At 39.0% G+C, this 17,333-nt stretch overlaps 1 protein-coding gene across 1 annotated transcript in view; it reads right to left on the minus strand.

The window, feature by feature from the left end:
* Positions 1 to 5,882, minus strand: part of ITGA1 (integrin subunit alpha 1) — a 75,303-nt gene extending 69,421 nt beyond the window's left edge. The window contains exon 1 of the mRNA XM_009272535.2: positions 5,590 to 5,882. Within this exon, the coding sequence (XP_009270810.1) occupies positions 5,590 to 5,617 (28 nt within the window). The 5' untranslated portion in view covers positions 5,618 to 5,882. The remainder of the gene's footprint in view (positions 1 to 5,589) is intronic.
* Positions 5,883 to 17,333: the final 11,451 nt, after the last annotated feature.

A 17,333-nucleotide genomic window follows, 5' to 3' on the forward strand; every position in this document is an offset into this window, starting at 1 on the left:
GCGCGCATGCGTAGCGCCCGCCGCCCCAAGGCGCATGCGCACAGTTCGACCTAAACGGCGCCGGCAGGACGCACCCCTCCCCCTGCCTTTTCGCCTCTGCGCTCGACGCGCATGCGTACGGTGGCGTCCTCCCCGCCGCCTCTGCCTCGAGACCCGGCGCATGCGCGGGGGGCGCTACGCGCAGAAGCGGCATCCGGTCGGGCGTTGCGTGCTGGGCCCCGGCGGGAGCACCGTGCCCCCTCCGGATGCCAGGGGCAGGCAGGGACGGGGATCTCGGGAGGGGAACCTTCTGGGGGGGAACTAGGAGGCAGCCGCGAGGCTCCTGTGTGCCGTGAGGCAGGGGAGGACTGTAAATTGGGGTGTCCCCCCGCTAACGCCTCTCCGCGAGTGAGGCGGGAGGGGGTCGGGGCGCGCACCGGTCCTTCCCCTCTAGCTCGTTACAGCGACGATTCAAACTTCCAAAGGCTTCTAACACAGTCCCTCACGTTTGGGAAGAGAAAAAAAAAAAAACAACCAACCCCCAAAACTCTGTAGTTGTGGAAGGTTACGGTTACAGACCGGGAAAGGTAGCCCGTTGTCTGGGCGCGGTGGGCGGGTGCCGTGGTACCTCGGCGTCGGGGGGGACAGGCGGTACTACCCAGCAGCTGCTGGTGCGTGAAAGGGGCGGCTAGTCGGAGGGGCGTCACCGAGGGAGATGGAAACCAGACCCAGGCAACATCAGAACCTGAACTGTTACGTTGACATTGCTCTTAAACTCAACTTCAGCTTAAAAGTTTTTGCTTAAACGTGCAAGTTACGCTTCAGCCTATACAGATGCTTGACCTGCTTCCTCAATTTACTAGTTACTCGGGCAGTTCTGAGAAGCTTCAGAGGCAGATAAGCATGTTTCAAATGCAGTTTGATGTTGACAAATGTAAGTAATGTGCCTTGCAAAAACACACAGATTAGTTCAATGATACTTGCACAGAAAAGGGACCTGAACAATAACGACACAGCTCAATTTGCAGCCTAGACAAATTTAACAAGCCAGAAATAATGTAAAAAAAGATGTCATTATGCAAGTACTGCAGCTTATTTTGAAACTGTACAACACTGAAAACTCCCTTTCAGAATGAATGTTGCAAATTAGAAAGAATGAGGAAAAGAAAATGAAAAGAATGGAGAACAGAAAAAGTGGTTGTATGAAGAATGATTCAAAAGAACAAAAAAATACTTAAGAAAGTAGACAAACTAATGTGCCATGATAAGTGTATCAGGGCAACTGGAACAGATACAGGAAGTTTGGAAGGTCTACATACGCAGTGTGATAACCAAAAAGCAAGAGGACATCCTCTTAGAAAGTGGCAAATTTAGAATTGTTAAAAGGGCGTTTCTGGTTTCTTTTAGGGTTGGTTTTTTTTTTTTTTTTTTTTTTTTTTGTGGGTTGTTGTGTTTTTTGTTTTGTGGGGGGTTTTGTTTTTTTTTTTTTTTTTTTTTTTTTTTTTTTAAATACTGTGGATTATGGAATTTGCTGACTTGGAAAGGCTTTGGAGGATTTAATGAGATACAAGGCTACTGTGAGCAAAAATCATCCCATGTTTCCCATTACAGTGTACATATAAATTTCTCTCAAGTATCTAGCACTAGTCAGTTGTTGTGACAGGACACTGAACTCAGGTCTGGCCCAGTAATACGCATTCTTGTTCCTAAGCTTGATACTGATGTAAAAACAACTTTATCAGATATTACATAATAGGATTTATTTATGAGACCTCAGAGACTCTTCCTGTGAGTACACATGCTTAACTCTGTTAGCATGAATAGTTTCACAGAAGGAAGCTGGACCACCCAAGGGAATATAACATAAGCACACGTATAAATAACTGTTTGTTTAATTTGGGCTTGTACCTACTCATAATTTTGTACTGATGTTTTGTGGCTTAGGCAGAGAGTGTGCATTCAGCTTTTCTTCAGGAGTTCCTTTCACTTATCTGTGTAAATGCTGCATGGGGAATTTTCTTCTTTACATTCTTTGTGATTATAAAATTGCAAGGGTTGACCTCATGCTATTCTTTCAAGAAAAATTAACTGTAGTGCATATTTACCTTCCACATTAATATTTATTTTATTTTTTATTCTTTTACTGCTGTGTATTTACAAACTTTTCTCTGCTTGCTTGTTCCAGTCTAATTTTTACAAGCAGACTCACATCCCTGGAGATGAGATATATTTTAGATAAAGGTTGCAAGTTGGCATCCAGTACCATCCAGTAGAAAATAAACATTGAGTTCATGCAAGCAGGTGACTTGCTGTATTAAAAAGAAAAAAAAACAAACACAAACAAAAAAACCCCAAGCCAAAACGAAGAACAACAACCTCGAAACAAAGTTGCCACTCAACATACTAAATTGACTGTTGTTGTGGAAAGAGAAATTTTGGGATGCGCTGAAGTCCTTTCTCAGACAAAAATCACGAGATTTTACACAGTTACGAACAGTGATCCACAAGTATTTAGAGGCAACTGTAAACTTCAGTGATGTATCCACAATGTCAAAGAATGAGCAATAGAAGAAAAACGACATTTCCAAAAATTTAAGAACCATATAACTGAGTTTGTAAGTTTTCATACTAGTTTTGCTAATGTCAGGGAGAGAGATGAATTTGACCCCAGTAGAGCCAAAACACGTGGATTCTTTTTACATACAGTTTTAACATAAAAGTTTAAAATTACGTGGTCTGTTCCAGTCTTGGTAAAAGATTAAGATTAAGTGTAGAATCTGACAGTTCTTGCCATTTATCACTTTTTAAAAACAATTTTATAGATACTAATAATTGCAGCAATTTGGCATCCATTTTCAGACCTTTTTAAGCACAGTACAAGACAAGATAAAAATGGTGATAGCATACATTCATAGGAATTTTGAAGCCATGCTGTTTTTGTAAGATGATTATTTTGAAAACATTTGAGGCACGTTGCCCTACATCTTCAAGTTTTGATCGGCTGCTTTATGAAGATGGGTTGTGTACAGATTTTAGACAAGGAGACGTCATGTTCATAGGAAATGCCCTCTCCCCCATACTATAGCCATTTTAAGTAGAATTCATGCAAACACACTCAAGTCCTGGATAAGAAAAACTAGTGGGAAAGAATCTCAAATATACGGGAAATCTGCTGAGAGATGTTGGACGTTACTGTTATAAGAGCAAAGGAAGATAAAAGATAAAGATGGAGAGGGAAAGTGGGGAAAATGTGTTTTTTCATGTTTTGCCTTTATCCTGTGTCTGTCCTGCCTTTGCAGGCTCTGGACAGAGACCATTTTCTGCATACAGTTCTGTCTTTACGGTTACTGGTCTTTCCTATTATAAAGATGAGTACTCTTAATCAGTACCAATGACATGATCACCATCAACGAGAGAATTCCGGGAGGGAGCAGGCTATGCGTAAAACTGTAAGTGAAGAAGCATTAAAAAGTAATGGAACCCTTTGGATTTCTTCCTTCCTCTTCTGTTGAAACGTAGGGCTGGAGAAAACTTCAGCACATCGCTATTCAAACCACTTAGACTGAGGCCTGGTGAAGTAAACCTCAACCATCCCTCACAGGTGTTTATCTAACTTTATCAAAACTTTCAGTGAAGGAGATTATGCAGCGGTAGGTTTTTTTGGTAGCCTGTTCTAGCAATTCATTACCTGAAGAGTAAGAAAGTTCTTCTGAATATTCCCTAAGTTTTTTGCACAGCGAGTTACATTGATTTTCTCTTGTGCTTTGTTGGACATGGAGAACCAACTAGTTATCAATCTCTTTATAAACCAACATATGTGATACAGACAGTTATGATTGAGTGCTCTCACAAAACAGAGAAAACATTGACATTTGGAAGAATATTCTCTCTAATAACACTTTGGTAAAAATATATATTTGAAATGCTCAACACTTTGCCCTTAGTTTTCTCTCTTCTAGATAAACAAGCTTAACTCATTCAGTCTTTCTTCACAGATCATTTTCCTCAGCCCTTATCAGGCATCTCACTTCTCTGTGCACTTCTGCCTGTTTGTCTGCATCTGTCAGACTTCCTGTACTCAAGATTCTTAGAGACCTCACCAATTCCAAGTTGAATTAAAAAAAAAAACAAACCTGTATAAAAACACAAACTGTGCACCTCCTTTATTCTAGATTGTTTTTTGTCTGCTAGTGCATGCCAGATTATTTGCCCTTTTTTTTTTTCTTCTTTTTAAGAAAGGAACATGTAATTAATTTGCATTTATTTTTTATTCCCCTGTAATTCTAAAACTCCTTGTCCTTACGACATTTTGACTTGTTCATGTAGGACTACTTCTCTTATTTATCTGAGACAATTTGAATCCCATTCCTGGTATCCGTAATGTCTCCTCTTATTTCTAAGTGTATTCTATTTCACACCAACTTCTTAAAAAAAGAAAAACCAACAAAAACTAGTATGCCCCTGACAGATCTGGATGGGACCCACCCTTGAGATGTTTTCCTATCTGATAATAAACCTTTTTGTCATTACTGGTGAATTATTTGTCAGCTGTACCAGTGGCAACTTTGCAACTCTGAGGGGAAGTTGTGGCACACTTAATGGTTGCCACTTCACAAAGCCTCCTTCTGTGAAGGAACACAAACAAAAGCATGTTTTGGAGAATATCACCATGTAATAAAAGTAATAAAGACATCTATGAACAAGGGCTAAATATGGCACGCCAAAGTACTACATTCAGATTTTCACATTTTCCTGTATCTGTTCTTTCTTGCACAACAAGCACAGACTGAAGAGGGAAAAACCCTAGTCTTGCCTTTTCCCCACTTGCTGCCGCCTGCATTTTGACAATTCTTATGAAACTGATTTCTTCCTCTGTACCACCTCGGGTTCACTGTGTGCTAGTTGCCAGCGCAAGAACTACCGGGGAGCTCAGTGTCAAAGTTTGCAAGCACGTGAATCCCAGCACTGCCTTAACCTCTTTCCCACTTCTTGGGTTCCCCTGATTTCAGATCCAAAATGTTACTACAGCTTGACTAGCTAGGGGAATTGTTACTTGCTCTATTTGTTTTACTAAAAATGCAAGTCCCTAACAACAAATGAAACCCTAAAAGGAAATATTACATATTCCATCTCCGGATGAACTCATCTTTCTGAAGTTAGTTGGGTGCAGTTAACCGCTTCCTCACTTCCCCTTTTACCACTCAGAACATCTGAAAGCCAAATGGAGGAAAACAGAAAAGCTACCCTGATTTAAAAAAAGTGGCCAGGTGCACCTCTTTTCCCAAGCCAGATGCAATTACAGTATTCCTTCTCACGCACTCATCCTCATCGAGCAGCCTCCCCCCAGCCCCCCACCCCCCGGGTTCGAAGACTGGTTTAGGGATTGAAGTTCCCAGAGAGAAGCAAACCGAAGAAGTCCCTCACGGGCTCCAGCCGGAGGGCAGCTCCGGGCAGGGCGTTCCCGGGCCAGGGGCAGGTGGAAAGATCGGGGTTGGGGGACGCGGTCCCTCGGGTGCCAGCCCCCAACAGCTTCACCCCCCTCCCGCGGGCAGCAGAACTGCTTTCGGGACCTGGGTCTTCAAAGCAAGACAGAAAGGGGGCTTTCCTCACCTGTCAGCATCCAGTAGAAGGCAGCCATGCCTGGGCTCCTGCGAGCCCGGGGCCGGGAGCCCGGGCCGAGGGCAGGGGTGGCGGGAGCGCTCCTGCCGCCGGCGCGCCCGGTGGTGCTGCGCCGCGAGGGGGGGTGGCCCTGCCCCGCCCGTCCTCCTTGCAGCCGAGTTAGGCATTTCCTGTTTGTTATTCAGTCTTTACGTTGTTTCTTCGCATCAAGAAGAATTTAGCTTCCTCCCCCGGCACACACACTGCGACTTTCCTCCCCCCCCCCCCCCCGAAGACCTCTGCGCGTTGGAAACAACCTCCCCGTAAAGCTAGCCCAGCGCTAAGATGTACAAATAAAGCCAAATCTCTCCCCGCCCAAGCCTCCGGCTGCAGCCCCCGGAGAGCACAGCAGACCTTAAAGGGACATCTGCCCGCTCATAATTAATTAATAAGTGTCCCCCGCCAGCCAGCCCCCCTCCCAGTAGGGCAGGAGAGAGCTGGGCGTGCTCCGCGGCCACCTCTCTCGCCCTTCTCAGCAGGAGAAACACATCGTTGAGGTAGGGGGTGTGTTTGGCTGGTCAAGTTTAATTTCTCTTACATCACCCCTTAAAAACGCACTCTACGGCCGGTCGTTTGCCTGCAGTAGGAAGCCAGCCGCCCCCTCCCCATTCTCAGCGGCTCTGGGGATGCAGTAACTCTTCAGAGAGTGGGCGATTTTCTCGAGTCTTTGCGTCTCCCCGTGCTTTGCTGCGTAGAGGAATATACCAGACAACTGCCTTTGCCCTCATCTACCGAACATTTGCATGGCATCCCTTCCCCCCCTTTCCCTGCCCCCTGAATGACTTCACTAATAAATAACTAATAAATCACAAAGGTAATAATCAGCCAGATTCAGGCCTGTGAGTAGGGATTTTCAGGGTTCATTAAACACTGGGTAAAAGAGCAGCTTGCAGGACAGTTTGTGTTTATGGGAGTGATGCTCAGGTGGAGTGACATCCCTTCAGCAGTGTATGAGTTTTTGCACTGGACCTGGTGAAAAGTAATTTTGTCGTTCATAAAACAAGAGAACCCATGGTCCTTCAAGCAAGAAAAAGAGAAAATACTCTAAGGATTTGGAGATCTTCGTGCTGCTAGAAAAATCCCCCATTTTTTCTTTGAATTGCAGCAAAGAATTTGGTGAAGAAGTGGAAGTTAGTGGAATTTTTGTAAGTTCCTCTGAGGCTAATAAACTACAGCTGTTAATCATCACTATAATAGTCAAATACATCTTCCAACTTCTGTCTTAATTTTATGAGAACACTTTGGGTGCACCTTTACTCGTAGATCTGTGGAAATTTTAGAAAATAGTGCACGATTTCAAAGCTGGATTTAAGAGCAAAGGTCCTCGTTCAGTAATAATTTATGCATATGCTTGCCTTTACACACTATAAAATATATTTAATTACCACAGTGGGACTACTCCAAGTTGATGAAATTAAGCATGTGTAACTTTTGCTGAATGAGGATCTGAGCTCTGGTACCAGTTTAAAAGACTAGACACATTTTTTCAGCTAAAGGTTTTATGCATAAAACTAAAGGAAATTAAGATGGCATTCAAACTAAAAGAAGACCGAGAAAAAGAAACGTTCCTGATGTAGGGTTATTCCTAATTTCTTCCAAATTATTCTTGGTATTATTTATTTATTTATTTTTTTTTGTGGTAGTGTCCTATGCATCTTGCATCAGGCAATGTCAAAAGGAAGATGTTAGAAAAGATGAACTGCTGGACTGAGCTAGCATTTCTTATTAATTTGCACACATTCAAAAAAGGAAAATATGTTACAGACTTACAGACCATTATTTATTTTGGAATGCCAAACTAATTCAGAAAAAAGCAAACTATCGCTTGTAGAATAGCTGTTGCATCTTTTCAGAGTCTTTGTTGCTTTGGGTGCATTCATTCAGGCAATTGTTCATAACATATCACTAAATGCTCTTCTTGGAGTTTAAGGTTTTATACATTAGTAGTAAGGAACACATGTATATTAAGCAGGAATCCCTAGATGAGGTGTACTCAGGCCCAGAAGTAGTTAAGATATTAGGTAATTTCAATATCTGCACAACAAATATTATTGGTTTCAGTGGATCATAATAGTATAGAAAATCATTACTTATAACGATGGATAAAACAGAAAGGTCAATTAGTTTAAAGAATATAATTGGTTTGCATATTCTTTTATGCCTTTCTAAAGTGTCACAGAATGCTGAGGAAGGATTTTTTTTCCTAGTGCTATAAATTAAACATGATTTGTCATTTTGAACTCTGCCTCCCAATTCAGTTTCAGCAAAGTATTTTAGAATATGCATTATAGAGTAAGCACACTAGTAGTTCCATGGAATCTGATAGAAGTATTTATGATTAAAGATTAATTTAAAGACTTTGAAGGATTAGACTTTGAAAAGACAACAAAAATTAAAAATATCAGGAAGACCCAATTCTTCTCCCTTCAAGTAGGTGTTTATTCCTGCAAAAAACAGTAGAAATGCATTCTGTCCTAAAGGTGAGGGGTGAAGGAACAGGAACTAAAGTTTTCAAATAGTTTCAAAGGCAAGCAGTCTTCTAAATAATGTGACTATAATGTACATAGAGCTCATTATCCATGGAAATTGTTCTTCCATTTTTACAGAGGAGATGAGCAATTTTAATTTATTTTGATTGTTAGGTGAAAAGGATCTCTAACCTGTAGCACAGGAGAGCAATGAGTAATGCAAGACTTTGACTTCAAATAGCCAGAAGCATGCTTAACTTACTTCCATTAAAGGAATACTATGACAACATCAATAATTGTAAGAGAGACGTAACATGTTTCTGCAATGTTCACTGTTGTTATTACACTGTATTATGCACTGCTTGGAAAATACTACAGAGCTTGTTCACATAGCTTCTAAGTGAAGATTTATCATTGAAAGCTCTTACCTCTTTGATGGTTTACATTGTGCTGTAGATTAGTGATGATTTACATTTACATTTTTTTCTTACACTTGCTTATTCTCAGTCTCCAAGTTGTCTTTCACCTTGATTACTCTGTTGCTCATTTTCATAGTCTCCATTTTTTCCTATCTGATTCTAGGACCATGCTAGAATTCACTTGGCAGAACTTGTGGGCTGTAGTCTTATTTTTGCCTGAGGGCTCCTTCTTCAAGTTCCAGAACTAAGACCTTGCAGGATTTGGTATGGTTCCAGCAATACTCTATGCATAAATCTTCCCATGTTTTACAGCTCAGCTTTTAGCTGATACTTGATATTCTTGGAGAATGCCCATGTTTCTGCTCCATCTGTATTAACCAGTGGTACAAATGTGCCAAAAATCCTTTTTACTGTACAAAGGGATCTTCATAAGAAATTTGTTTTGCAGCTTGTGTTAGTTTAATTAATGTTGGTAGGGAATGTTATGGAAAATGCCATGTGTTAAATTTGTTCTCTGCAATATCTTTTATGTCTTCTTTGTTGGTCCTTTTTGGATTATATACCTACTATCATAGAGTATTTGTGAACTAAATTAATACACAGTCTGTATTCTTACCAAAAGAAAATAGTCTGATTTTTCTCCTTAACAGATTTAAAGTGTCTCACATCCTCAGTCATGCTGCTTTGCTTTCTGCATTTTCTCTGGATGCATTTTTTTCAATATTCATCCTAAATTTGTAGAGATCAAAACTAGCTGTATCACAAAAATACAGGAAGACCGGGAAGAGATGTTTATATGGCATAATTTACTGTTATAAATCTTTCACCAATCTCTTTATTTTATGATTGCCACTTTATACTTATGTAGAAGGATTTTTATATTAGAATAGAATTTAAGATTCCTGCAGATGATACCTCTACTCTTTTCATCATATCTAGTGTTATTTTTATTTCCTTTGAGTCAGACTCTTACAATTTAAATCCTGATTCAGTTTCCTCCTGCAACATGGTTTTAATTTTCTGCTTGCTTATTTACTTCTAGTTATCTATTTACTATGTCAACAATGTATCTTTGAGCTCTGTAGTATATTACCAGACTTTAACATGAATATATATTTCCTCAAAGTATACGCTACAAATAAGGCTAGAAAAACACAAAGTGGTTTATCTATTCAACTTGAATGAGGTACTGATCTCTCTGGCCTGAGTATTTCAGCCTTTCTTGTGCTTGGAGCACTTTTTCTGCAGCACTGAAGTCATTGGAGCTATGGCATCAAGTCTGAGGGGAATGGAACTGCTAACTTCAAGTGGGGGAAGACAAAAGAAATAAATTCATATTTTATTGTACAAAATCAAGGGGCTGAACTAGAAATTGCAATATGTTTATAAGGTTTTTGACTAAAGATACATATGACATCCCAGCTAATGCTGGTCCATCAATGCATTAGCTCCACTGCATTATACAAATGAAATTATTTGAAATGAGGCCAGAAGTTAGGGACAGAGGATCAATTGATTCTTATTATTATCTTGGGCTTTCTGCACTCCACCCACACTTCTTTTTATTACAGCTTCTTAACAATTAAGTGTCTTTTTTTTTAATGTGCTGCTCATGGTATGTTGCATAATCAATATTATTCATTGTTCAGATAGATTTCAATTATTAAATTATAAAAGAATAACTTACTGAGCATGCTGTGAAGGGAGACTAATAGATAATTAGATAATTAGATAGATATAAATAGGTAATAGATAATTTCTCAAAATAATTACATTGTCTGCAGGGTTTTACATTGTATTGTATTGCATTGCATTCATTGCCTTCACAGCTGGTCTGCATAATATAATTATTACTGTTTGGTTACAGAAAAGAGGTAGCTGTGACTGCAATAGCCATGTTGAAAACTCTCAGTTTATTTTTTTCTGTCTATTCTACATAGATAAAAACATTAACTTTCCCCTTTTTCCTTGATGCATGCACACATTCCTCTTCCATTTCTATTATCTTGCTCAGTTAGTGAAAAAGCGACATTTAAATGTAGATCACTGCCCAGGCTTTCCTTTAATCATCATTATCAGGAAAAAAAATCTGGCTTTTTACAGGAGCATGAGCCTGGTCATGATGCCAGTGTATGTTTTATGGCATACATTAAAACAAACAAACAAACAAACAAAAACCAAAACAGCACATGCACAAGACAAATATCCCTGTAGTGTAGAAATTTCAGCTTTTGCAATGATTACCTTTTTATTTTTTAAGTATGTGATTTTAAGACAAATTGCGAGTTTGCAACAATCCTTCTATAATGAGCAACACATTGCTACTTTTTTAGTGGATGTTGCAAACCAGACTCCTGGTGGAATTCCAGCTTCTGTAGATTGCTATAACTTTTTGTTTCAGGGATGCTACCGTAATTTTTACTTGCTGAGACCTGTAATCTAAATCCCACCGCTCCACCTTCCTTTCCATTTGAATAATTTGTTTTTGTGGTCTGAAACCCTTTGATGGTTTTATCTTAGTGGTTAGGTCACTCTGGTAAGAAGACAGTCCTGGGATTCATATAGAAGCCCATATTGGGTTTTATTATCCTATATTGGGTTTGCCAGAAGTAAGATGATTACCAAATACATGAGTAAGTCTGAAATCCAACCTCTGTTTCAAACCTAGGTGTTTTAGTGCAAGACACAGATAGGCATCTCCAGCCACCTCCAGGCTGGAGTCTGGAACCTACTGAATGTGAGTTATATAGAAACAGTGGACAACTGACAGAGAAGGTAATATACATAATTTTGTTAGCAGACAAATAAAACATTCAGCTTCAAAGTCAGAGTTATAAGCTGGTGTTCTTTTTCACATTGAAAGACTTTTAAAAAAGCATCTCCAATCTCCCAGAGTCATGTCAAAACCAGCAGGCTTTTGCCTAACGGGCTGTAGCATTCTGTTGAAACTAGTACTGTCTACTGGAGAACTAAGGTTTCTTCAGGCCAGAAAGGGGTAGCAGAACAGTAACCCTGGAAGCTACTGCAATGAGCCTTTTTTACCCATGCAGGCTGAGTTACATAGCTTTTTATGTCATGAGATGTGCTCTCCTCAAGTAACCAATATGTTAACATGCCTGTCACACGACTGAATACACATGTATATGTCCTGTCAGATGAGTACAATGCAGATATTCCATGAAATTGTGCTTTTGCATATCATGCATCTTAGATGTGATAGGCATGCGTGTGATCATATGATGAAAGAGGTGCTGCCAGCCCCTCATGAAAGAGGGTGACAAAAGACAAGGCTACCAGGACAATCCATGTAGTATGCTGCCTACTCTGTCACCATTTCCAAACAGCCCTCAGGTACCCAGGAGGAGGGCCTTAAATGTGACTGAGTTTTTCTGGTGGTCTGGATCCACTCAGTCATTTTAGGTTAGTTCACTTACATAGGAGTGTCCTGAGCATCATATAGAATGCATATGGTCCTAGGAGAAGGAACCAGAGATCAGGACTCTCTCTCATCACCACAATGGCAACTTAGCCATCTTGTCAAAGGACTCAAAAGTTGGGACATTTTCCTTGGGGTGTAAAACGTTGTGAACCTGTCCCGACTGGGAAGGGAAGTGAATCCAATGAATGCTGCAAGCATTAAGCTATTACAGAAAAGGTGGACAGAGTCTCTTCTTCCACCCATGCCTTAAAAGAAGTGGTGGCAACTGCATTTTGTGAGGAGACCAATCCTATCAATTTGTGCTAAGCATACTCTGAGTGTGTCTACAGGATCTGTCTCTTCAGGAAAACTGAGGGGAAGAATGTCTGGTCTGGAGGTCTGATTCAGACACCAAACTGTTTTGGAAGCACAGTTCTAGCCACGCAAAATCAAAATGCTAAATGTCTGGAGAACCTTATGGACTTAAACAGGTTAGTACCCAAACAGAATAGTTATCTCCAAGTTCAGAGAAGAGGTGAAAGAAGAAGTTTTAGATCACAATTTTGGATTTAAGTACCCAGTTTAATTTAGGAATTGCTTTACTAGTATCAGTGGAATCTAGATCATGGGGCAAGCATAGCTTTGGGTTTAATTTAAAAAGAGAGAGATTTCTTAGAGTGTTTTAATCAAATGGTGGCAATATTTGCTGATACGAAAATTAAGCAGCTGTGTTCCATTTCTGTAAAATGATCCTTGGGCATAACAAATATAACTTTAGGACTTCTAGAAATTGTTTAAAGTATATAGTCATAATGAAAGAGGAAGTTCTGCTCTGACAATAGGATTTTGTGATCAGTAGCTTTCTCTCAGGCTGAAAACTCATCTTCTGTGAAACACAGCAAAGTTGCTCATGCTGTATTATTCTCCTTTCTAGCTTATCAGCAACAGGGCTAGAAACTAATAGAAGTTATACTATACATGTGTCATCCTTAGGCCATTTATGTGATGTCTAAATATTTTCTGTTTGTTGTAAAGGTATAATCTAAAAAAAGAAAGATGCAGATATTTCCTCCAGCTTGCAGAAAATTGTGACAGGTTTTAGAGGCCAGAACTAACTCAAAACTCAAGGGGCAAGGGGAAAGTTCTCTCTTAGATGAAAATTTTCAGAACTGATGGTTATCACTGTGGACAGATGTGCAGTGCTCTACTGCGGGGTAGTGTTGACTCAGATGATACAGCATTAATAGAGGCAGCTTCAGAGTGACCTGGGTTTTGTACACAGGTGGAAGTAAAAAAAAATCTTATTTTGTACACATTTGTAAGGTCTAAGGAAACAATTTTTCTTCATCTTCAAGATATTCTCCAGTGTAACAAGCATGAATAAATCAACCTGTTTCTCCAGACTATGTAATATGCTTTCTCTTTAAACAAATCATGTCACCTTCATCAAAGATGGTTTATTAGAGTATAGCAGAGTCCAAGCATTGAATGACCACGAAGGGGCTGTTAAAATAACCAACATATCTGCCAGAGGCAGAGTTAATTTTATTAATAATAGTGTGCTTATTGGTGAGTCAGTGGATATGAGTGTTATGCCTGGATTAATTTGTGTTTACTGTCTATGGAAATCTTGCTTCTCCAATAGGGCTGGGCTCAGAGCCAAGACCTTGGTTAAGGTCAGCACCCTTTGCAGAGGCTTTAAAGCTAGCTCAGCAATCTAAATAACTCCCTGTGGAGCAACTGAGGAGAACATTCCCCCCAAACTCTGCGGCCAAACTAGCCTTTTTGACCTTGTCCAGAACTCATAGGTTGCAGCTTCTTGATTAACTCAGTCTGGCACCATTATCAAATACCTGTGCACCTAACATGCATTTATCTGCCTGGGATCTTCAACTTTTTTAGAAGGCTTCCAGGCTCTAACGGAAGGTCTTGTGTCACCAGGACATAATTTAGTTTTGACTGCTAGAAGAACAGCATTTGTTTGCTTTCATGAATGCTCTTTGAGTGCTCTTATTAAAGTAACATGAATGGTTATATCCTTGACCATGTTTGTGCTCATTCCCATTTACTCTCCTGTTTAGAGTCTCATGGCCTTTTCTGAAAGTATTTTACTCAGCCAGGGTGGAATACGTATTCAAAACTTTATTTCTTCTAGGAATCTATTGCCTCAGTTCTCAGCTAAGTAATTATGGCTGCTGTAAAGCTGATTGAAAAAGCTAGAAGAAAAATATTTTTGCATACAGCTCAGTAGATTACACTGTCTATACTGTAGCCATTCCTATAACTCATGTAGACACACTTGGAATTATTTTATAACTAGTTTCCTAGTTACATTTAAACTAGCTATATTGGGGTGTTTGAGCCGTGTAGCCAGTTAATACTTAGAGCAGCATAGAGACCCCCTAAGTAGCAAGATAAAGAAAGAGCTGCAGAAAGAGGGGAATTTAGACCACAGTCATCACCACACTGCTGTGCCTCGTAGTCACAATATCTAATCTCTCTATCTAAGAGAAGACAGCCATCTTAGCTGCAGCTATGGCAACAAGATTCATAGTAGTGATCCCGATGCTGAATCAGCATTGTGTGTTTCACGTGGGAAATAGCAAAGCTGTGGAGAAGAGAGCCTTGAAAAGTCACAGGGTTTCTAGTTGTCAAAACAAAGTCACTCAAACTAAAAGAGAAAGAAACTCTGAGACCAAATTTTTTTACTGTTATTAGTCATATGCACAATGCCAAAGGAATTTATGCAGCTAGGTACATAGTAGCAGTGTAGGTACATAGCAGAAGTTTCTAAAAGGACTGAGCTTTCCAATTAATGAAACCCAGTTTGCTATTTGTAATATTGCACATGGTATCAGTATGTGGTTTTTGTGAACCAATAAAGCTATGAATTAATGTCAAGAACATTCTGAACTTGGTGATTTTTTTTTTTAGTTACTGACTGTTCCAAAATTTGTCTGCATACAGAGCTTGATTGGCAAATTGGCAAGGGACTGTTTTGTGAATCAGATTGATAGCAAATTCATTCATTTAGTAGAATTAGAGTAAGGAGTATAATGATGTAAGTCAGTATGTGTTTTGTGAACCAATAAAGCTATGAATTAATGTCAAGAACATTCTGAACTTGGTGATTTTTTTTAGACTTTTCCAAAATTTGTCTGCATACAGAGCTTGATTGGCATTGGCACAAGGGACTGTTTTGTGAATCAGATTGATAGCAAATTCATTCATTTAGTAGAATTAGAGTAAGGAGTATAATGATGTAAGATATATAATGATACAAGCACTGTAATAATAACATTATATAATATGTCTGCATACAGAGCTTGATTGGCAAATTGGCAAGGGACTGTTTTGTGAATCAGATTGATAGCAAATTCATTCATTTAGTAGAATTAGAGTTGGGAGTATAATGATGTAAGATATATAATGATACAAGCACTGTAATAATAACATTATATAATAAAACTGACTGATTTAATCCTTCTTGATACATTGTATTAGAATCATTGTTTACATTTTGTTAGTACTGTTTGGACTTCAGAGACTATTTTGGTGGGAAAAAAAACCTTTTAAATTCAGGTAAATGCTCAGTTTTGTACTTTCTTTGAGCATTCAAAATCTGATATATAATTTTAAAATAATCCAAGCTATTCCATTAGTTTGATTTGATATTTTGCATACCATGTTGTCTGCTGTCCTGAAATGCTGTTATTTTATGTTACAGAAGTAATTTACTGCATGTGTTTCAAGACATATTTTATTGACTTTCTCCAAATCTCTAGGGCTGCAAAATACGTAAGAAAACCTGTCACAGTGGAGGAATTGTATTTCCAGTGGGATGGCCAAAAATTTGTTTCAGAGTGAAGAGATTTTAAGGCCAAGGGACTTATGGTTGTTTAGTCTGACCTACCGTAGAGCACGGAGTTCTGGTTTAATGTTCTTTTTTAGGTCAGATAAAAGTATGAAATACATTTATATAATATTAGACAAAATACAATTCTGCCAGTTTAATAGACAAATTTTAATTCTTTTATCTTAGATCTATCCAACCCATTAGTTGCTGCGTTTTCCAGCAGAGCTGAGAATTTTCAGATGGGGCTTCAGCTCAAACGAGTAGGGTTGAAGGAGAACTTAGAGAACCGAAAAAGGAACAGAATTAGAACTGATAGCCATTTATATCCATTTGTTAAAATCCTTGCTCTGAACATTGCCAATAACTTTTGTCTAAGCAGGCAGTGGGTAAGCTTGACATGGGTCTATTTTTCAACTTTTTCATGGACTTCAGAAGGCAAGCATCAGACAGTTTATGAGAGCAAATATGTGCTTAAAATTATAACAAGGCATGGTAAGTTCTTGCTGAAGTGCAGCTTTTTACATGAAATTATTACAACCAATCCATAAGTTAGCTCAACATGTTCCATTCTATTAACAACTGACTTCAGTCATGACTGTAGTTTGACTGGGTTTAGGAGGTATGCAAAATCAGAATTTACAGATATAATGAATAGACACTATATTTTGGACTGGAATTGTAAGTTGATTGGATTGGAGTAGGTCTTGGGGACTTCAAGAGGGAAAGTGGGAGGGGCTTAAAGGATAAGTTTTGGAATATCTTCAAAATATAAGGAATACTGTGAAGAAAAGGACAAAGCAGTATAATCTTACATAGCAGGAGGTAGAGAGTTAAGCTATAAATAGTAACATCATTAGTCCTGTGTTTATTATGAACTCAACCTAGTTTCCTGTTAACAAACTGTTTTCTATCCACTCCCCAGTATAAAAAGAAAAATGCCACAACTGTAAGCATTAACTTAACCTGCGTTAATGTTTATCAGGGTTCCACATGTAAAAGAAACCTATTAAAGCAGCTGAGGAAATAAATTAGCAGACATGCATGCAACAGAGAGTGAATAATTCTAACATTTTCTCCTGTCATGACCTCACAAAATGAGTTCCTAAAAAATGGAGTCTGAACATTCACATAGTCATAGCATGCAGCAGAAAGGATCCTTCATAGTCCCCGTGAACTAGAATTCTATTTATTTTTTCTTTTATTGGTTTGTTTGAATGACAAAGTTTACTCAGGAGTGACAGTTAAAATGATGTTGCAAGAGGAAAACTGTGACCATTTTACTTGAAGAAGGGAAATACAGCTACAAAGAAGTATGCACTTTGCATTGATAGGTGCCACTTGTAGTTCACAAAGAACTTATTAGTACTGGTTGTCTTTACTTGCAGCTGAACTAAGTCCTGTGAGTAAAATTTACCTGAGTAAATGGAGATATCTTTACCTGAACTAGTCATTTTAGGCTTTTATTATAATCAGTGAAGAGAAACAGGCTTTCCCAGTGTGTGAAAGATACCATATTGTAAGAGGTCTAAAAAAGA

Source organism: Aptenodytes forsteri, unplaced genomic scaffold, assembly GCF_000699145.1.
Source record: "Aptenodytes forsteri isolate BGI_AS27 unplaced genomic scaffold, ASM69914v1 Scaffold92, whole genome shotgun sequence".
Lineage (NCBI taxonomy): Eukaryota > Metazoa > Chordata > Aves > Sphenisciformes > Spheniscidae > Aptenodytes > Aptenodytes forsteri.